Source organism: Athalia rosae, chromosome 5 (assembly GCF_917208135.1).
Source record: "Athalia rosae chromosome 5, iyAthRosa1.1, whole genome shotgun sequence".
NCBI lineage: Eukaryota > Metazoa > Arthropoda > Insecta > Hymenoptera > Athaliidae > Athalia > Athalia rosae.
The window spans coordinates 15360147-15381479 of record NC_064030.1 but is presented as its reverse complement, the minus strand read 5'-3'; the positions used below and the strand labels follow the sequence as shown (position 1 = coordinate 15381479).

The 21333-nt window shown below is 40.0% G+C and overlaps 3 protein-coding genes across 10 annotated transcripts; 2 read left to right on the top strand and 1 right to left on the bottom strand.

Annotated features, from left to right (window-relative positions):
* Nucleotides 1–126: 126 nt before the first annotated feature.
* On the top strand, nucleotides 127–6896 carry LOC105684050 (zinc transporter foi). 3 transcript variants are annotated; one of them, XM_012397144.3, is made up of 12 exons: nucleotides 127–279; nucleotides 1641–2110; nucleotides 2662–2741; nucleotides 2836–3064; nucleotides 3135–3304; nucleotides 3364–3567; nucleotides 3643–3772; nucleotides 3840–4112; nucleotides 4184–4360; nucleotides 4430–4617; nucleotides 4689–4880; nucleotides 4961–6896. In XM_012397144.3, the coding sequence occupies exons 2-11, from the start codon at nucleotides 1651–1653 to the stop codon at nucleotides 4833–4835; spliced, it is 2058 nt and encodes a 685-aa protein (XP_012252567.2). In that variant the 5' UTR covers nucleotides 127–279; nucleotides 1641–1650; the 3' UTR covers nucleotides 4836–4880; nucleotides 4961–6896. The 3 variants fall into 3 exon arrangements, with proteins under 3 accessions (XP_012252567.2, XP_012252571.2, XP_012252568.2); XM_012397148.3 differs by lacking the exon at nucleotides 127–279 and adding an exon at nucleotides 331–482; XM_012397145.3 differs by lacking the exon at nucleotides 127–279 and adding an exon at nucleotides 497–1539.
* Nucleotides 6897–6974: 78 nt separating this feature from the next.
* On the bottom strand, nucleotides 6975–10134 carry LOC105684022 (KAT8 regulatory NSL complex subunit 2). 3 transcript variants are annotated; one of them, XM_012397107.3, is made up of 8 exons: nucleotides 9996–10134; nucleotides 9226–9478; nucleotides 8990–9171; nucleotides 8745–8913; nucleotides 7927–8105; nucleotides 7567–7826; nucleotides 7349–7489; nucleotides 6975–7276 (listed from the first exon to the last, which is right to left on the bottom strand). In XM_012397107.3, the coding sequence occupies exons 2-8, from the start codon at nucleotides 9471–9473 to the stop codon at nucleotides 7025–7027; spliced, it is 1431 nt and encodes a 476-aa protein (XP_012252530.2). In that variant the 5' UTR covers nucleotides 9474–9478; nucleotides 9996–10134; the 3' UTR covers nucleotides 6975–7024. The 3 variants fall into 3 exon arrangements, with proteins under 3 accessions (XP_012252530.2, XP_048512002.1, XP_012252531.2); XM_048656045.1 differs by having other exon boundaries at nucleotides 7927–8090; XM_012397108.2 differs by lacking the exon at nucleotides 9996–10134 and adding an exon at nucleotides 9691–9807.
* A 276-nt stretch (nucleotides 10135–10410) lies between these two features.
* LOC105684020 (cyclin-T) lies at nucleotides 10411–20927 on the top strand. 4 transcript variants are annotated; one of them, XM_020851169.2, is made up of 9 exons: nucleotides 10411–10551; nucleotides 10630–10859; nucleotides 11510–11720; nucleotides 11814–11922; nucleotides 11996–12041; nucleotides 13284–13374; nucleotides 13458–13655; nucleotides 13745–16417; nucleotides 20810–20927. In XM_020851169.2, exons 2-9 carry the CDS (start codon nucleotides 10714–10716, stop codon nucleotides 20879–20881), a joined length of 3546 nt encoding a protein of 1181 aa, XP_020706828.2. In that variant the 5' UTR covers nucleotides 10411–10551; nucleotides 10630–10713; the 3' UTR covers nucleotides 20882–20927. The 4 variants fall into 4 exon arrangements, with proteins under 4 accessions (XP_020706828.2, XP_012252524.2, XP_020706827.2 ...); XM_012397101.3 differs by having other exon boundaries at nucleotides 11799–11922; XM_020851168.2 differs by having other exon boundaries at nucleotides 10627–10859; nucleotides 11799–11922.
* The last annotated feature ends 406 nt before the right edge of the window (nucleotides 20928–21333 follow it).

The window sequence follows — 21333 nt, the reverse complement described above, 5'->3', positions numbered from 1 at the left end:
TCACGTGGTCATTCGAATTTTGACATCCGTAGGGGGCGCCAAGTGCTGGAAGATGTGAATGGAGGGGGAATGAAAATTAAGTGGGAAACAAACCAGCCCCCGTAGGAGAAACGGGGATCGCGCATTTGGAGTTACCGACAGAAAGTGAGCGGTATATTTCACGGGTACAGAAGAAAGACAAGACGGTTTGTAGTGTGTGGGGCGGGCTATATCGTTGCCTACATTGCTACAGGTGGAAGAGGAGGAAGAAAAAAGGAAATAAATAATTCCATGCAATCAGTGGGTCTATAATAATTATTATATCTTAGGTGCGATTGTGTGCGTATATCTATTTACTGCCATATCGTCTCAATGAGAGACCATAATCAGCAGCGGTGTTGAAGAATTAGCTGCCTAGAATCGCAGCTGTGATCTTTGCTTCTGGCCTTTGACGCTAACGGATTGCTCAAATCAATTTTTCAAGGCGTTTCATACTTACTCTGGTGATATTCTGTTATTTTTTGGCTCAGAGTCAAGAAAGAAGGACGACAGTTTACGCGAGATTCATACAAAGCTGTGCTATTCGCTGCATAACATATTTGTCTATAATAATAATCTCTCTGTACTTAACGTAATCATTTTTTGTAGACCTTCAAAAAGACAAATTTTTATTGCCAATCAGCCATGTCAATTTATTTTTACGGTGCTCAGGTTGGCCCAGGTCGAGTTTCAAGTTTCTGTTGATCTGCTGATCGTAGGTGTTTTTTGTAGAGAGTGCGGTGGGCGAGCGAATGCATATTATTAAACCCTGCCTCATATTTATAATGACAAAGATGGACCGGTGCGATTTGAGAGCACGTTGCAATTTATGAAGCTTATGAATTTCGAGGAAAGGGACGCTGGTGCGAAGCGAAAGGAGAGAAATTCATGTTTTAGATCAATCCACTCTCTCCCACGTCTTCAAATATTGTTTTGTCGACATTGTGATTGCGGATTTCCTAGTTTACAGCCTGGAATAATGTGGTTTCTATGTTCCCTTCTGTTCTTTCGACTCCCCCAAGATCCATCGCTGTCTTTTTCTTAAGGCGCTAAAATAACCTTGCGTAAATACGAATCAGAAATCTAACCTAAATCCGGCGTCTCTATTTCTAAAACGAAACGAGGAGAATCACGGAGGTTCGTGGTTGTCGGCCATCGTACGAAAAAGATTATGTTATAAATAGCTGTTGGAACAAAAAAAAAAAAACGCTCAGAAAGAGATCCTGCATCACTATCAGAAAAGGATCACTAGCTTTATAGTTTCGAATAATTATCCATACCCAAAGCTATAAATCAACATTGAATGTTCTGAGATTTTAATTAATCACGTTCGATGCTTTACACCCACACTTCCATTCAAGGGAACTGAGTCTAATTAAAGATTGGAAAAAGTGAGATAAAGCATTCCAACTGCAACAGCCCACGTCGCTTACTTATCTCAAGCTACTCAGTAGACTCACTCAAACTATAAAAGAAACTATTAGTCACCTCACCCCTGCAAGGTGTGACACTGATTTTCTGGTAATACTTCTTTGAGGAGACATGATAAATCTCGTAGTTTTATCTCAATAATTATCTTAAATAATTTCATGTACATTACGTACGTTATTTAATATTTACAGATCTGAAGCAATGTCACAACACTTTGTCACCGTTTGTGTAGTATGCGTTCTATGCGCTGCACATGCACCATGTCATGCCCACGATGATGTTCAGGGATCTCGACTTTCTCTGATAGAAGATTCTCCTAATCTACAGGAATCCCCAAGACCCGATAGTCGCCTTCAGCCATTAAAAAATCAAATCGGATCTAAAGAAATAGTTAGGATAAAAGATACTGGAGAGAAATTGGATCTGATGACATTAGATACCGAAAATGTAAAGGAGAGACTCAGAAAAAAAAGAGATTCTGAAGTGCGTCAATCAGACTTCACAAGAAGAATTTTTGAGGCATATGGGAATGGAGACAGTATCACCTTAGAGGGATTTGAAAGGCTGCTGGATAAACTTGGACTATTAGAACACCTAGCTACCCTTGACGAGAGAGAAAATGATCACATCTTTGGTAGAGAAGAAAAGACCTCTGGTGTTGGTGAGAGAATTTATTTTATTAATTTCATCCAAAGAACCCATACCCATTTCAATCGGCAGTTTGTCGTCGAGCAAACCACGTTCCCATGGAACTACATTTTATTAGCCTTCAATTTGAGTGTTTAAATATCCCAATTATATCCAATTGACCTCTCGAATTACTAGTTACTTTCAATCAGATCAGTTAACTTGTTAAACAGGGTTTTACAAATCAATATCATCAACTTGTCACAGTCCATCTCTTCATATCGATTCCAATCTTTTGAGGAGATTATCTCATTCATTCGAAACAAAATCTTCTTAGTTTCCGCACAAACTTTCCTAGCATGATTTTGAGCAATTCATATAGCGGAGAGTGTTTGCACGTGTAATTCTATCGTTTATTATCTCTGCCTTCAGGAATTGAATTACTCATGAACTGTTGGAGACATAACAAAACTTGACCTGTGATATTATCCGTTTTAGATATGGGCAGGTTTTATCTTTCAACCACCATGGCCTTCTTGCTATGAATAAAACATTACTAATCATGGGCACGTTCTTCGTTCACAGATAATATTAAAAACTTGAATCAAACTACAGGGAGTAGTGGGCTGAAGGATGGAAGCGTTAGTGCGAAAACTAAGCAAAAGGTAATCAGAAAAAATTGTCATGTAATCTTGAAAATTTCTAATGATTACCTGGAATATTCGATTCAATTTTTCCGAATTTTCCGAATGAATTCAGTGCGTTGGGAGCAGAGAATTGCTCGCAACATATTCTCAGGACCCTACGTACTTGTCAGAGGTTGAAAACAGCACAACCTTACCAGCCTGGCTGTTCGAGAGAGTGTGTCCTGCACTAGTTTATCAATTAGCTAATTCCGATAGGAGTGGATGTATCCAAGTTCCAGACAACTGGAAACCCTCTGACGCCCCATCTGTGGTTGAAGAAATCTCGAGCAATCCAATTCAAGGTATGTAAGAAAAAAATCGCTCTGGTTTTCCTCATAAATCTCATCCATGCGTCATTATTTTTCCATGCAGTTTGGATCTATTCCTCTATCAGCATTTTAATTATAAGTCTCTGCGGGCTGCTCGGAGTTGTCGTTATTCCGGTGATGAATAAAACCTACTACCACCAGCTGATACAATTTCTGGTCGCTCTAGCTGTTGGGACCCTGTGTGGCGATGCGCTCATACATCTGCTGCCCCATGTAAGTGAAGAATTTTCTATCTCGCAGAACAATTCAATACATTCTCCGAACTCCCTCAGGCCATGATGTCGTCGTCGGGCCACTCTCATTCACACGAGCACCAGACCGGACACGAACATCATTTTCACAGCAGCGAATCCGATCATGACCTGAACATGTGGAAAGGTCTAGTTGCTATGATGGGGTTGGTCTTGTTCTTTTTTACCGAAAAGGCATTGACGATGGTCGCCGAATGGCGAAAATCGCGACAACGACGAAACAAGGTGACTATCTTCGATCAAATGTGATCGCGAACGCTGTATTTTTCTATGACAATGTTTTTGATTTTCATTTTTCAGTTACCCCTGAGAGTAAAGGTCATGCGTGAGACAGATACTGCGGGCAGTAACACTGCTGGGGACAAACACTGCAAGCACAAATATTCCTCATATCCGTACTGCTACGGGGAAATCACTACAGAGACTCAAGGTAAACGAATGAGTGAAGAAATAATGTAGCAGCAAGATAATCGAACCATCTGATTACCGCCCCATAGATAATCACCACAATCGTCATCACAATAATCATCAAAGAGCAGCTGGTACGGAGGAAGAAAAGCCACTAACATCGAACAGCAACGCTGTCTGTAAATCGACCGACGCAGATGCAGGAAAGAAGACGGATGAAAATTGGAAAATGGAGGAGACGATAATCAACCATTCCAAAAAAAGTGAAGACAATGTCGATCCGGCGGTAAACGAGGCGGAAAGTTACACAGTAATAATTCGCGAACATGAAACAAAACATCATGGACACACGCATTCGCATGGTGAGTGAACTCCTCGAAATTATTCTTTCCATCCGTAAGGCGTATCGCTGAACTATTTCGATGCCAATAAGGTCACGTACATTCGGCTCCCGAATCGATGTCGAGTGTCGCGTGGATGGTTGTCATGGGGGACGGGCTGCACAATTTCACAGACGGCATGGCCATAGGTGCGGCCTTCGCCGCTAACATTGCCGGAGGTTTTTCGACCGCCATAGCGGTTCTCTGTCACGAACTACCTCATGAATTGGGTTCGTAGACTGAAATCAAGCTGCCAATTGAGGCAGAGAATCCTTTTCTCACTTTCGTCTCTTCCGCAGGGGACTTTGCGGTCCTGCTAAAAGCTGGTATGAGTGCGAAGCAAGCGGTTTTTTACAATCTTTTGTCTTCCGTCTTGTGCCTCTTCGGAATGATCTTTGGTATTCTGTTGGGCGCCACACCTGCTGCTACGAGCTGGATTTTCGCAGCAGCTGCCGGCATGTTCATATACATTGCTCTGGTAGACATGGTGAGCAGCGTCTCGAAGGCGATTATTCAACGGCTATTATTTCTTTAGGTGTTAATGCTCTCGATTTTTAGATACCCGAACTGACTTCGAGCCACTCTGCCGAAGGAGGTTCGCAGTGGCAATGCATCCTACAAGCTCTCGGACTCGCTGCGGGGCTTGGCATTATGCTGATAATTGCTCTCTACGAGCATGACTTGAAACATATATTTAGTAATTAGAAGAAAAGTTGGCTAATCATTCATTTATATGAATAACATTAGAGGGTGAGTTGAGGAATGGAGAATTTGGAGCTACGAGGATTAAGTATTTCATATTTCCAGCGATATTTTTTCTCTGTTCGCAGCGACCTGCGTTTGTCTTTTGTTCGACATTTAATCGAGAGAGGCAGAAGCTGAAGCAGAGAGAGGAGGTCGTGAGTATCGGAAAAACATAATAAGGCTATTTTTCAGTATCATTATCATTAAGGCCGCGTTATGTACTTGGCCAATAAATATCTGCTAAGAGAGGGTAGTGAATAAACGTTAAGAGGACCGGATCGGTTGAGACTGACAATGAGGAACCAAATTCAACTGCGTTAATATTTATTGTATTGTCGGAGAAAAGAGTTGCGAAGAAAAGTGTGTTATTTGATTGATTCGAATATCTGGTGCTATTGCGATCAACGGTTGCGATTTAAATTGATCTGACCACTGCCAGAAGAGCAAATGAAGAAGAATGTAGGAAATCGAAGTGAACTAAAATAAAATAAATTAAGATTACAGGAGCACTCGTCGCTGTGTATATGTATATCAAAGGAACTGGATAACACTCGCGATTTAATCTCCACAAAATCGACGTGCGTATAAATTACGTACAACACTTCTGGATTTTTTTTTTCTCTCGTTTCCGAGCGGGACAGCGAAAAAAGAATCCGTTCTCACGAAAAGTATTTAATCGGAATTTCATACATTCGTCCTCTTTATTTTTCCTTTTTTTTTCTCGTGTTTCTTTATGATCTTATAATTTTAAAGCGTTTTTCAAGAGTGCGAATATTTTAAAACAGAAAGTCACATTTCAAAACCGAGATCGAAATAAAATCTAAGGATACAACGCTGCTGTGTAAGAATTATGTATGAGGTGCGCCGTATTTTTGTGTTCCATAAATTAATTTCTTAGACAAGGTACTTAATCAGCCCTTGAACCACGTCGTAATGTAGGATGAACTATGAATATGATTTTTTTTTATCTATGTATATTAGGGTCGTCCAAATAAGGGAACGCGGAGCAATATGGGGCAGAATGGGGTGAACGAAAAATTTTGTAACTATTTTCTTTCGAAAGATTTTTCAAAAGGATCAAAAAGAACTTCAAACATCATTCTGGATTGAAACAAGAAATGTTCAATTTCAAATAAATATTCATCGTAACGATTTGTTATTCATTTAAACGAATTAACTATGAAATATTTACAACTGAAAATTGAAACTGGAACAAATTTTTTAAGTGAACGGTAACAACAATCACATGTTTTTTATCGCTAATTTTACTACCAACCCGACCCGCAAACGATGAATGGAAACGAAGTGAAAAAATACGCGTACTTTTCAAAATCGAAATTTGTTTCACTCGCGATTCAAAAGTTTTATCGTGTGGAGGGTCGTTTTAGTATTGATATTGAGAGCTCCAACTAGGCAGGTTTCTTTTTTCATCTTATTCGGAAGGATTTGAGGGAGGGTGCTAATTAGAATTTGAAAATTACCTTCGCAAGGACCACCCTAATAGCATACAGAAACTGAAACTGCTTATTCCACCTCTAACAATAAGCAAGAAGAACGATCGAACTTTCGGTCTGGACGAAAGCTACTTATCCCCCGATTCCCAAGACTTTAGTATAAAATTTTTATATATTATCGTCAGGGCGAAAGACTTTGACTTAAATACCGCATCTGTTGTACTTATCAATGTTTGAAATCATAGCATAAGTGGATAGGAATCGTATTTATATGGTTGAAACCTAAATAATTTCGACGCTAGTTATTTGTTTCCTCATACATATGATTCTGCGTGGATTTTGCAGGAAATTTAGAGCTAGGCGCCTCCTCGATGCTTCGAGAATGCGCTTAGCTCTCTGATTTTTCTAATATAATCAGTCATAAAAGTTTTTCATACAAACAGCACCATATTTACGTGGCTAAAGTTAAGTAAGGAGTGAATCAATTTTCCAAAAAAAAAAAAAAAAAAAATTAAAAATAAATGATTTACGTTTTATTTTTCTTTTTATAATAAAATGTCAAAAGGAATCTGAAGTTAGTCATTTTTTTTTCTGCCCCACCTTTCGTTGGATATGTGTATAGGTATATGGGATATAGAGACACAAATTGCTGTTAAAAATAATTATTTATTTACAAGGCAGACGAACAATGAGTTATCAAATCAGAATTAGTTCGTCTTTATCACTCAACTGAGCTGTTAAACTGAAGGCGGTGTCCGTACTGGCTTCGCTATTAACGCACTCGTTGAAAGTTATTTTTTTTCCTGCAACGTCGTTCATCTCCCTCATTAACCCAGCCATGTCATCGTCGGGATCAATTTCCTGCGTCTCACCGACAACGTCTATCTCCATCGACTGGTTATCCAACGCCGGAGCCTCCTTTACGACTTCGCGTTTCACTTCCTCGAACTATAAATGTCAAGTCGAGTCATCGTAATATCTTTCCCATTTCCCACTAACGATAAAATTGACAGGACTCACCGCCATGGCTTCCAGTTTCAACGGTGGTGGAAGATTCATATGAAAAACGCAAAACGAATCGAATACTACGGGCACAGGCTCGTGGCATTCTATGTCGGCTCTAATGGCCCCGCAAGCTTTGAATAACACTTGATGCTGGTCCTGCGTAGTGGTTATTAAATTGACGGGGTATTTTTTCACTGCAGTTTTCAAACGATTTAATGGTCGTTTAATATTACCTTTAATATATGCTTTCTGCAGTGCCTTGCTGCTGGTAAAGTTCTGTCACCGCACTTCACTCCGCCTTCAGTGAAAATACATTTTGTAACATTAGGAGGCTTCTGCGCCGGGCCGTCCGTCACTTGGGCTCGTCTTTCCAGTGATTTCTTGTACAAAATAGCCTCGACGCCACTCCGCCTGTGGTAACGGTTCAGGGCTTTCAACTTTTGGTAGATTTTCTTCTCCTTGGCGGTTTCCCTGGGCTGATCGTGAATGCTACCTATTTTGATTTTTTAGTATATTCAGACTCGATGAGTTGTTTTTATTTTGGTTTGATGTTATTTTATGGATCTGGTCTTCCTTACGATCTAAAGACTCACATGACGTTTCTTTTTCCTTTTTAATTGACTGGAGGTACTTGCGACGTTTTTCTCTGAATATATACTGAAGCCTTCGAAACTGATCTATGTAGAGGGATTGTAGCCTGATTAGTTTTTCCCTCGCGATGTAGATCACTTCCTCGGCGGTAAATATCCCAGCGTGCCTTAAAAAATTAATACTAATGATTCAATAGATAAAAAGTGTCTTTGTCACGCTAAAAGCAGCTACTACAGGACAGAAAATGTAGGGTACCGTAATCCGGAAATGAGAACTAAATAAAAATAAATATAAATATAAATGTTAAAATATCAATATAAATACAATTATCGAGATAAATATTTTAAAACTGCATGAAGTGGTACGTATTGGTGGGGAAGGTCCTTAAAAATAATGCACAAGCAAAAGCAAGCTAGCGTTACAAAATAGGAAGAATAAAGTCAAACCTCTTTCGGAACAAGTATCAATGGGTTCAAAATACAAAATCCTGACAATAAGCTATATCGGTTCAAAAATATCCCAGAGTTGGAACACTGATTGGAATTACATTCTAACTATTGTCGACTCTGTTAAGGATAGATGACTGTAGGATGAGCAAAGCAACGTCAGGGATGTATCTTCTATGTGGCGCTGAATTAAAGGATGGTTTCCACCAGACAAAGTTTAAAAAAGGGATTGGCGAGTGAATATTTTTCAAACTTGGTGCATGAAATGAGTGAGTTTAGTGAAAGCCGTCAGGTGCTGCGATTTGCCTAGTGTACTCGCAAACGATTACCCTCTCCCTGAGGTTTATTGCAACCAATCAAATATTACAACATACTTAAGCGGATCTTCCTGTGAACTCTGGAGACTTTCATCTTCACTCTCATCTAAAAATGACGCACGAAGAGTGTCGCTGACAGCCATAGGTTCCACGTCACTATCGGACGAGCTGGCATAGTCCAGGATATCGCAACCGCTAGCGTTTATTCTGTAGGCGTCAATTTCAACTGAAACAGTTAAATCAATTTGAATTAGAAAATGAATATGCAAGGGGCCAAGTACGAGGATCATCTCAGCTCTCACCAAAAGGATCCAGGACTTTGAATTTTCCTTCATCTTCCTCGGTATCCTCTGCACTGGAATCGGTAGGCTTTACATAGTGACTGAGATTTAAAAGTAAAGTTTCCGGTGTTTCAGGTGGCAAATGTCTGGATGTGGATTTTATCCTGGCCAACTGAGCTCTTCGTGCGTGCTCTGGGCAGTACCTGAAGGATTACAACATATAATGTTTGGGATGACTTGAGTAATCGAGGACTTACGTAAGGTCCCTTCGTTCTCCTTTCAGTGCCGGGTTTTGGCATTTTCTTCCATTTGTGTTATGGACAAAACTACATTGCTTGTATGGAGCTGTGCTATCTTCTAAAATATGTTTAGCACAGTAAGCATAGCCTTCGAGTGTTGGCTGTTTGCATTCGTATGAAGCATAGAGACAGCTTTTACTATCAGAGGAACTTTTTCCAGCCCCTAATTTTGTCGACGTAGTAGCTGCGTTTGGAACGCGAAACATCGTTCCTAGAAAAAAGGAAATTATTTATCCAAATTTCCCGGTACTATAATCGAAGAATGGGTGAAATAAGATGGCGGAGATGAAGCAAGGCACGAATTCCGTAGGACAATTATTAATTTTACTTTTCAGAGAACGACTCATCAGGATTGATCTTGTTCTATTGTCAAAGGAATGGATTTATGATCGATAAGACCTGAGGGAATAATACGACTATTACCATTGATCCATAGATTATTACTAGAGCTTTCTAGGATGTGAAATAACGGTTAACGAGTGTACATAATCTACCATACATAATCTACCGTGACTCTAGATTAATAGTGTTCGCAGCCTTTAGGATAGTCGCCATTTTGTTATAGAGAGAAAAACGGTGGTGGTCGCTACGTGCGTGCGTACGTATTGTGCCGAAAAAAAGTAATATTACAATGTAAAATACCGCAAAAAGGGAAGAAAATCACGAGCTCTGCATTGGATAATCTATAATGAACAGCGGCGAGAAAGTTAAAGGTTGCAAATACTTACGTCACGTAGTTTTTTCGACTCGTTGACGGACGAAGACTTCTTCAGCCAACAACGTATTCACAGTTTGACGTTTAAGTCAAAAGATTAGAAAAAAGAGGGGCGTGGGCAAAATTTCCCTGCTTTTGGCTTTTCGATTTGCTCAGTTAATTATCTGAATTCATCAATGACCACAAATCATTACACTTTCGGTGCATGATTTGTTGAAATGAAGGACTGCAAAATTGCACAACTACGTTACCCACAACAACGCTCTTTTCCAAGAATTGGTTTTTATCAATTTTTTTTCTTCGTATAGTTATGGAAATTGCGCGCGAACGCCAATAATCACCAAGGGGACGTAGTGAAGATCAATTATCGACACATAATGTGATCGGAACGAAGACAGGAAATTTCCACCCCATCACAGGATTAGAAACTTACGGAAGAGGAGTCGATGACAAACGCGGTGTACCAATTAAAACGATAAAAAACGTTCAAAAAATAACGAATCTAATGAGCCTCGAAGCGAACGGTGCTTCAGAAGGTTATTGTACGCAGGTTTTGAGGTTTTCCCACGGTATATAGCTTTTCTTCAAGAGTGACACTAGCGCTTTCCGGTTTCCGTGAACTAAACATTTCCGTTTTTCGCCAGCAGGTGAAATATATTGCAAGACGGCGTTGCAGCAGGAACGCCGTGAAAAGGAGCACAGTTTCTGCGTATACGCTAGTGTACATATAAATGGCGGCTGACGAAAAATGGTACTTTACGAAGGAACAACTAGCATCAACCCCGAGCAGAAGATACGGTTTCGACGCAGATAAAGAGCTAAGTTACCGTCAGCAGGCAGCAAATTTTATACAAGATATGGGGCAACGGCTCGTCGTGTATCCTTCTCAAAAAACTGTACATTCACCAACCCGACGCGAGGTTCAGCGAACCCCGCGTGCCGCCTTACATTTTATCCTTCTACCATCATTTATCCCATTACCCTGGCCACCTTGCCTCTGTATTCTTGTTCTCCTGTGCCCTGGACTTCCGAGGAATTCGTAGGATCAAAAAAAATACAAACGCAAAAAGGTATGTGCGCATTATATTTGGGCTCATTCCGACCAGTCGATAGCAGGACTATGGACTAAGCTTTGTAAACACTGTGGTAGTTTCCGAATATTCCATTCATTTTAATCGTGACTCGATCTTCTGGCATTGTCGAACTCATCGAGTGACCCAACTCAGGTTTGATATCCACGATTTAACCTCGTGTGTTTTGTTTTGATTATCGTAGCAGCCACCATTTGCCTCGTCATCTCTCCAAGGTACAGTGTTTTAGCATCTATCGTGTTGCAATGTTCTGGAGTTTCATTCTTTGAATGATTTGACGAACCCTTGTTCCGAAGGAAAGATTTTTGATGTTGCATCAGCCTTATGTCATTGAAATCCATATTCCTTTGTTCTTTGTATTCTCACTCCCATCGGTATCCGTTCAGAATAACTGTAAATTATATTCCTTAGCGTTGATTTAATTTCGGAACAACAGATCGCAGCTATGCATAAACACGGCAATAGTCTACATGCATCGCTTCTACGTGTTCCACTCGCTCACGCAGTTTCACAGAAATGCGATAGCGGCGGCGGCACTATTTTTGGCAGCAAAGGTGGAGGAGCAGCCACGAAAGTTGGAACATGTCATCAAGGTTGCCCACCTTTGCCTCCACAGGGAACAGCCTGCGTTGGACACCAAGTCGGAAGTTAGTCTTGGATCGGCTCCCGTTGTTCAAACCGACCCATTTGTACCCATAGTTGAAACTCTGCATTTCTTATTACAGCAATACCTCGAACAGGCTCAGGATCTTGTGTTCAACGAGAATGTGCTCCTGCAGACGCTCGGATTCGACGTCGCCATCGATCATCCCCACACCCACGTTGTCAGGTGCTGCCATTTGGTTAAAGGTAAGCTTTTTGAGGTGTTTCCCGGTGTTTCGATAGTTTCAGAGATTCCTGATTGAAAAATTGCTGTTTTCAGCGAGCAAGGACTTGGCCCAGACTTCATACTTCATGGCGTCAAACAGGTGGCTACAGATTTTTTCCTACTTTCTCTTACTCTAAGCCGAGCGGGTTTTGTCCTCGAACTCGAGCCTGTCGGGCAGTGGCTAAACGGCGCAACATTCTGACCTATTTCAATAAAATAACGTCTCATCTGCCGTTCTTTTCACTCAATTCCCGTAGCTCTAAGAGTTTCCGAACTTGGATACTTAGGAAATGAAGCTCGAGATCCATGAACGAAAGCAAATTTCTATGATTTACAATATCTTCTCTTATGGTTTGTTCACATCGGTCAATCAATTTATTTAATTAATATTGATATTTCAATTTGAATGTCGACAGTATTTTTTGGGGAGGAACGTTGCGTTGCGGTCGCGTTTATGTCTGATTCTAAAGAGAACGTATGCCAAAGCGAAGCCGAGTTGCGCGAATTTCGTAAGCTAAGTTGACGATGCGGATTAACAGAAGGTAAATTGAATTTAATTAAGAAATAATTATATCACCTTATCACCCTCCGTTCTGATCTCCGTCAACGCAACAGTCGGATTGTTAAAAGAAATTGTTTTCGTATTCCCGTTCGACTCCATTTTATTATTCGTTCGCATTTCAAACGTATTCGATTACGGTTCAAAAACCAAAAAGTTACAGCGATTTAAAAACGCGCCGCAGTCAACGTTGAAATTTCGCGTGGGAAAAAATACCTCCAGATCCAAAAACGCTCGTAGTTGTTCTCCGTGAAACACAATCTAAGCTAAAACCGAAGGAATTTTCACCCCCAAAAAATACTGAAATCCGATGCGGCAGATATTTTCAGATTGCTGTAACTTTTTCGCTTTCACGCTACAAACGATTATCTTTGTACCGCGAACAACCGCCAACAAAATGCAATCGAATGGAAATCCGAGAGTAATTTTTCGAACTCTTCGGGTGCCATGCTGGCGGAGGTTCCGTTTTTCCTTCCGAGTTTTTTTGCATCGAGTCTGTGGAAATTCAGACTCGGCATAATTTCGGCTGACCGTCAATTGATCTAGCGTCCGGTCTTGTCCTGTGTCCTAGGACGATTCGGCTATAACCACAGCGATGAGTTTTTTGAAAATTTTTTAATCGGGTTGACGAGCAATCCTCTAGATTTAGCGCGATATTGTTAGAAGCTAATGCGACTTGGAACAATGCGACAGTTCTACAGGAAAGTTTTCACCTATTTTTTTTTTTTTCGTAGCGGGAGACTGTTATCGTACCGTGAATTGTAAGTCTCCATTTGGTTTCAGTTTGCACCTGACCACCATGTGTCTTCAGTACAAGCCTACTGTGGTTGCCTGCTTCTGCATTCATCTAGCTTGCAAATGGTCAAACTGGGAGGTAAAATCCCCCCGTTTCTCGTGACGTCATCGAGCCTTCCCCCTTTAGCTACTCAATTTTGCTAACAACGCGTCACCTTGCAGATACCGCAGAGCAATGAGGGAAAGCACTGGTTCTGGTACGTCGACAGAACAGTGACGTCGGAACTCCTTCAGCAGTTGACCGCAGAGTTCCTCCACATATTTGACCGGTGTCCTTCGAGACTCAAGCGAAAGATCATGAGCATCTCTGCCAACCAGAGCCCGAACATGAGCCATCCAAGCTTGCCGAGCTCACCCCTTGTAAGTCTCCCTTCGTACCCATGTTCCATGTTTCATGACTCGGTTGAGCACAGCGCATTAAAAAAAGTGTTCGAACAATTTTTCCCCAGGGTATGGAACCTCGCAAGATCCAGTCTCCTGTGTCAGCCCTCGACGGAGGACCAACTTTCCAGTCGAACCGACCCCACCACGGTGAGCGTTCCGACGATAAGAAAACCTCAGCATCTGCTTCGGGCAGGCCACCGGTGGACTACAGGGAGTACAGAGAAAAGAAGGAACGGGAGCGTCTGGACCGCGAGAAGGCAGCTGCGGCTGCACAGGGCCACGCTCATCACCACAAACCCGTTCCCTCGGGCGCACAGATTCCGGGAAAACACCCTGTACCGCCCGGCCAGAAGCCCCACATCCACCACAATCACCATCACAACAGGCCCGATCTGAAACCGGGCGCTCTGGTTCCCGCTCAACAAATTCCACCCTCGTCAAGACACTCCCTGAACAACCAGGCGCCGAGGGAATCCGTGCGCGATCCTGCCCGTCAAAGAATCCCCAGGGAATATAATTCGAGCAGCGGGACCAGCGGCGGAACCGTTTTTACCCACGGACACGGTCCCTCTGCTCCGGACAACTCTGCGCCCAGTTCCTCGATAGTCGATTCGATTTTGGGAAGGGCTGAACAAGGGATGACCGCGGATACCGCGTCTCACAATGCTCAGGACAAACAGGGGAACAATAGCCACAGTGCGGCTCATGCTGCGCATCACTCAGCGGACAACAAACACCTTCAACCGCAACAACAACAGACCGGCGACAAACGCCAGTACGACCCTGCGAGGCATAAGCCGCCCGAACACAGAAAAGAGGAGCAGAAATTATACGGAAAGTACGCCGCCGAGAGTTCGAGGATAGAGAGACAGAGGACACAGCCTGATATTATAGAACAGAGGAGCGAAGAGGTCAGGAAAATCATAGAGAAACCCATCCCACCGCCTATGACTGCGCAAAAAACTAGACAAGAGATACAGAAGGAAGAGTACGTCGCGAATATGATCAAGCAGGCTCATCATCACGGGAAGTACGGAATGGAAAAATTGCAGAGTAATCCCGTGGTGGTTTTGAACCAGATCAAAGGATTCGCGAAGGAAAAGTCACCGGGAAACGTCAACGTGCCTCCGGCGCAACAAATGATGGGGAAACCTAAGCCGATTCAGGGACAGTTCGCCGCGCATCACGGAGTTACGCAGATAATGAAGGACAATTCTAGGAATGGAAACGCTCAATCGGCGACCGCGCAATCAACGCAGATGCCAGTCAACGTGGATGATATCAAAGTCGAGAAAAAACCGACGTCCGAAGACCTTCTGCGAATGGCTCTGGCGTACACTACTGCGCATCAACCTCCACCAGCGGGTAAACATCGGTCGCTTTTTAGCCCGGAAAAAACTGTTGTACAGACCAGGGAGTCCAGCCATCTTCAGAGGGCTAAACCTAAGCAGAAAACACCACCCTCCGCAGCCAGAAATATCAAACAAGAACCGATCGGTGTCAAACAAGAACCGTTGGACCTCATTTCTCCTTTCGCCAGCCCTCCGGGGACCATCGAGCATCTGCCATCGTTTAACAAAAGAGCTGTCAACGAGGTGCCACCTTCCTCCTCGAATAAGAGACACCGGGCATCGTCGATATGTGAACCCGAACAGACACCCAGGGTAAAAGTCGAAGACCAAGCAGGTCTCGATGCGATGAAGATGCTTGGGAGGGTTCCCGAACTCATACAGCCTATCAGGGACAACCCGACCTCTTCCAATGGGAAAAGTTCATCCGTTGCCAATGACTTGAAACCTCCAGACCTTATAAAACCATTCGAGCCAGAACCACTTGCCGCAAACCCCTCTCCGATAGTTCAAGGCTCCGGAATGACTCAACGACCCTTTTCCAACGGATACGATGCGTCGAGGGTTCCTGGACAAGAGTCGCACGACTCGCAGTATCCTTACGATAAGAATGTTGCAGATGCAAATGTGATGCAGCAAATGCAACACCAGCAACCGCAAGTAACTGCTCATTCCCTCCCACCCAATATGTCCTGGACGGACAGAATCGCAGAGGCGCCTGTGGCTGGCACCGCGACGATACAAAATGCGGTAGCACCTGTGATAGAAGAGAAGAGATCGGAACACCACAAGAGCGAAAAAAAGAAGAAGAAAGACAAGCACAAACACAAGGACAAAGATAAGAGCAAGGAAGAGAGGAAGCACAAGCACAAACACAAAGACAGAGAGAAGGACAGGCATCACAGAGACAAAGATAAGGCTGGCGAAGACGTTTCCGCAACGGCCGGCTCAGCATCGACCACTGCCATACCGATTAAAATCACCATACCCAAAGACAAGATAAATTTGGGAGCCGGTGGCGACGCCGGTCACCCAGCTTCGCACGGACCCTCGGAGGGATCTAGTTTGAAGATAAAAATTCTCAAAGAACGTCTGAAGGGTGGTGAGAACCAGGGCGAAGCGCAGGTTCAGGCACCCCTGAAGATCAAAATAAGAACCGGTGGAAGCACCCTTGGTAATAACGTCGACGTGAGAAAACGAGAGAGGGAGTCAGACGCGGGGAGTCCTACCACCGGGGGCCCGCCACCGATGAAGAAACACACGCAAGCTAACGTTGTCGCTGGGACAGCTCCGGGCATGACTGCTAACTACGCTCAACAGCGACCTGGGGCTATGGAAAGACAGCAAAATGGACGCCATTATACTAGTGGCCCCGCAGGAAATAATAAGGTACGTGGAGGAGGAGGAGGAGGAGGAGGAGGGGGAGGGAGAGGCGGAAGGCAATTTAACACTCGTGGTTACCCTCCTCATCTGAGACACAATCGCGATCCCTATGCTCCTCGACACCCCCATATGCCACCCTTGCCACTAATGGTAAATTCTAGAGGTGAATACAACCCGAATATAGCTCCTGCTTCGATGCCTATTTCCAATTCTTTATCCTCCACAGCCCTACCTCCTCCTTCACAACCCGTAGGATCTTCCTATTACTTTTCAAGCTATCCGCCACCTCCACATTCAATTTATCCGCATCCAGGCTATGTTCAGTACGACCCATGCATTTACATGCATCAATTCCACCAACAATATCCAACCATGTATGCGAACCAGAGTAATATAATCGTTACTTCTGAGGGCACTTCCATCGACACTTCTGTACCACCACCCTCTATTATACAAGATGATCAAAGCAAGCCACCACCATTGCCTGCGGGACCACCCCCGACTAGTTCCCCTCCACCACCTCCGCCACCTGAGTAGAAATGACAGAATTTATAAAAACTATCTATTCAAGTTAGCTAGTTGTCGTAGACTTGAAGTTATTTTTTTATCTTAAAAATTTCCCTCCCCACATTCGTCAGTCGTACAGAAGAATTTATCGTAGTTATTTTTCTTGCTGCACGTGCATCTTTAGTTATTAATTAGATATCCCAGAGCCTTTCCCATATAAATGAATGTATTTTCTTTGTACAGTAGAAATCTGATCAGTGCTCAAATTAATTAATCAAATTTTAATCGCAGGAAGTATAATTATTTTTTGCTCAAAAAAAAAAAAAAAAAAAAATTGATAAGAAAAAGAAACTTGTTATTCTTCGTTATATATTCCATCGGGTCGTGATTACTATAATTTCTTTTTCTCCTGTGTAATATATAAAATCTAGAGAGTTGCAATTATTCGAATTTAATGAAAAAAATGTGAAGGAAAGAACAAAAGACACGGATTTATGTATATTTAATTTAACGGTGTTCTTACTTATTACTGTGATTATTATCGGTTGTTGAAAACTAAAATATTATATACATATATACATATATATTTAGAAAAGAAATAGAAAAAACGCTGCAATATTTATGCCGCATTAGAAATATCTAGGCAAATGAGAGAAATGAAAAAATAATAACTTCTTTCTTTTTCATAAGTGGTTACTAACCGATCCTTCATTCAACGTTGACTAATCATTATCACATATGAACAACTTGGTAAAGAAATTCCAAAGTTACTAATATGAAATTTTTGCATTAATTTTTTTACGTGCTAATCATTTCTTGTTCATTGTTGGCCACGGAAATCAATTTTCACACAGTTGACAGATATTATTATAAATATATATCATTTATATATGTGTATATAGATAAAATTAAAACTAAAAAAAAAAAAAAAAACTATGTTTTTCAATCTAGTTAGAGAATGTATAATAAATATTAGATAAATTAAACACTTGGGATTCAATGTCATGGAAAGAAAAAAAAAAATATATCCAGATAACATTCGTTGGGATAAAAAAGAATATAATAGAATAAAATGAAAAAAAGAAGAAAAAAATTATTTTTTTCTTCTGTTCGATGTTCAAATACGTGAAAAATAGAAAAAGAATAATGAAGAGACATTCTATGAGCTATTGAAATACAGAAATATAGCGATCCAATTGTTTTTAGACAAGCAAAAACAGATAGCTTACTGTCTGGTATATTTTTTTTTACAGTTTTTCTAGCAATTCAAATTTTGTTATATGGGTTATAGATGAGATCTAATGGATTAGCTTGTAACATATGGATATTATTAGTTATTGTAAATATAAAGAAATTTATTTTTCTTTGTTAGAAAAAAGAATGCACAGCGCATGGGTATGATAAGAAAAAACTCTATAGTTCGAATGAAATTGTTGACTGCACTATAAAATTTAGTCTCCGTACCATTAATATCGTTGCAATGTTATGCAAAAAATAATCATGTAAATAATTTCTTCTTTTTCTTCTTCTTCTCTTCTTTTCTTTTTTCTTCTTATTTCATTTTTTAATCTATTACTGTTATATGCTGTATAGATGGATTTTTCTCCAGTTCTTTTTCACAATATTTAAGAGTGGAAAAATAAAATTTATAATTTCAAACTTTACAACGACTTATTATAATATGATTTTTGGTTAAACTGATTACGGAATACCAAAAAGTTGAAATGATTAGAAAATTGAAAATTGAGCTTATATTATTTATTAACATTGTCTCTACTTCTTTTATTTCTTCGACTCTCTTCAAATTTTCTCACGTTTCATTCATTTCTACCAGCCGAAGTTATTCAATTGTAAATGTAAACGCGCAGGTACTTCCTTAATAATTTATAACAAAGAGATAGAAAGAAAAAAAAATTTACAAAAAGAGAGAGAAATACTTACGAAATGTTATATGACGTACGTACATAAAATTTAAAATGACGTATAGTTTTGTCAAAGTTTTGTACAACGAAAAAATAGACAGAGAACTAAAAAACGAAACAAAGAGATATATATTTAAAGATTCACGTGCATAAAGTATGCATAGACAAATATATATTCATATATAAACATTATATATTTTTTTTCTATAATACCATGCAAAATAATGGTAATATTAAATATTTATATAATCTATATAGATAAACTACACGAAATACGATACTATATTTGTACGAAAATAATGTCAAGAAAGGACAAAATAATTGCTAAGGTGTGAAAGAAAGAAAGGACTAGGATAATTGTCTCTGTAGTTGATAAACGATTGAAAATCGAATTGAAAAACCGAGCAGAAAAATGAAGAAAATAAAAAAGAAGAGGAAACATTCATCCTTGTATATATATATACTATCTAATTATACAATAGTTGCATTTACTAATAATAATACAAACTAAATTTTGTTCAAAACCAAAAACAACAAAAAAATAAATAAATAAATAAAAAGAAGGAAACGAAACACAGATAATATGAAATATAAATAATCCAATGGATAAAAGGAATCGACTGTCGGCGATAGTTTTTTTGTTATTCATTTATACTTTCTTTTTTGGTTCCATTGTAAAGTGAAGTTAATTTTCGGAAAACTTTCCACACACATATCTTGTTAAAAGTGAATTAAATTTAAGCCTCTAGCTGCGCGATGGAACTTCGGACACCGATTATCCCATACACTATAATGTAACGAAAGCAAAAGCGAATGAAACGACCAAAAAAAGAAAAAAAACTATACAAATGTTCATGTCAAAATGTGTAGAAAGAACGAAAGTTTTTTTTTTCTCTTTTGATTCTCTTGTTTCCAATATCATCTACAATAATCAACGAAATAGAAAATTTGGTATCTTCGAAAAATACAAAAAAAAAACACATGTGCCGTACACAGTACAGCTCGTGAAAAAGGAACCAACAAAAAACGAACAAAAAAAACTATATATATATATACAAAAAATTTAGTGAATAAACGATCTATTGAAAAGAAAATACCTTAGTAATTATTTTGTCTTTTAACAACACCACAACAAAAGTTAAAAAAAAAAGAAAAAAAATTATAATATTAATGATAATGATAGTAATAGTGATAAATGTTTGCTTAACACATCTGCATATATGAGCTATATACCATTTTCTGTATGTGTACATATATATATATATACTAACCCGACATTTTGTATCGTCCGTTAAATCGTGTCACTGTATGTAACGTTCTCTCATCAGCTGAATCTCTTTTTTTTTTTCAATCTTTCTTTCTATTTTCTTGAATTATTTTTCCCTTCTCATTCTCCTCTCATCGAAAAACCGATTCCTGCATGCTGCACACCTGTTTTTTCGATCGCATCCCAAGCTTGATACCCTGCATGAAAATTTCGTTTCATTAGAATGATGTAGATATCCGCATGCACGTTAGATGCTAAGTAGTAGCAGTATATCAGTAACAGTAGTAGATGCGTATACATACTTACTTCGAATGACGTTTGTCCGTTTTCCTTGTCGTACACCAAATTCACTTTTTTTCCACTACAATAGTTTGATTCAATCCGCGGAGTATAAATTCCTCGTTACAAGTTACGAGTACAGTTTTTCCGCTGACCTTTTAATCTTATTTAATTTTCGCATCGCGGAAGGAGGTCGGAATTTCTTCGTCTTCGAAGATAGTAGCGCATAAAGAAAAGCGAGAAAAAACAGGAGAAAAAAAACCCTGCGAAAATCGACGACTCGACGATTTTTGCATAACTATTTTCCATATGTGGGGAATACCGTGCACGATATCCCCCAAATACACGACAATTAGAATTGAAAATTGAATGAGTGTGAAGATTACAAAAAATGAATCAAGTTTTTTCGCATCTATGTTTCAGGAGAAGCATTCGTCATCTTACTACAAGACTTTGAGCAAGTCCTCGTCGCAGCACTCGTCTCATCCGACGTAGTAATCCGACGATCTGGAAGACGGAGAAATAGAATCAGAGAGATAAAAAGAAAAAAAACAACAACAACATACACATACACACACACGAGAAAAGAACACACAAAAAATTATGTTCATAGCGAATTTTCATCCTTCTTTTCACTTCCTCTACCTCTATTATCTGTCTATAACTATATATCTATTCAACTAACTATCTATCTATCGATCTATCACCGCTCTTTATCTTTAACTCTTTCCGCATAAACGTAAATAGACTTTAAAAAATGAAAAATCGACGAAAAAAATATTTAAAAAAAAAACAAAAACAAACAAACAAAAATTGATGAATAAAAAATTTTTTTAACATTAAAATATAGAGAAAAAGTAAAAACAGTCCATAAGTTGAAAAGGAACGAGAAAAAAAGAAGTTGAATAAAAAAAGGAGGAAGCAAATGAAAATAATAACGTTAACAA

Excerpts from the sequence above, each read along its gene's own strand:
- LOC105684050 (XM_012397144.3), top strand. The coding sequence starts at position 1,651 with ATGTCACAACACTTTGTCACCGTTTGTGTAGTATGCGTTCTATGCGCT. Across the intron at positions 3,568-3,642 it reads CGCGACAACGACGAAACAAG|TTACCCCTGAGAGTAAAGGT; the intron begins GTGACTATCTTC and ends TTCATTTTTCAG. Across the intron at positions 3,773-3,839 it reads AATCACTACAGAGACTCAAG|ATAATCACCACAATCGTCAT; the intron begins GTAAACGAATGA and ends ACCGCCCCATAG.
- LOC105684022 (XM_012397107.3), bottom strand. The coding sequence starts at position 9,473 with ATGTTTCGCGTTCCAAACGCAGCTACTACGTCGACAAAATTAGGGGCT. Across the intron at positions 9,172-9,225 it reads GGAGAACGAAGGGACCTTAC|GTACTGCCCAGAGCACGCAC; the intron begins GTAAGTCCTCGA and ends GTAATCCTTCAG. Across the intron at positions 7,490-7,566 it reads GCAGAAAGCATATATTAAAG|GACCAGCATCAAGTGTTATT; the intron begins GTAATATTAAAC and ends ACCACTACGCAG.
- LOC105684020 (XM_012397101.3), top strand. The coding sequence starts at position 10,714 with ATGGCGGCTGACGAAAAATGGTACTTTACGAAGGAACAACTAGCATCA. Across the intron at positions 11,721-11,798 it reads CGTTGGACACCAAGTCGGAA|CAATACCTCGAACAGGCTCA; the intron begins GTTAGTCTTGGA and ends TTCTTATTACAG. Across the intron at positions 13,375-13,457 it reads GCAAATGGTCAAACTGGGAG|ATACCGCAGAGCAATGAGGG; the intron begins GTAAAATCCCCC and ends GTCACCTTGCAG.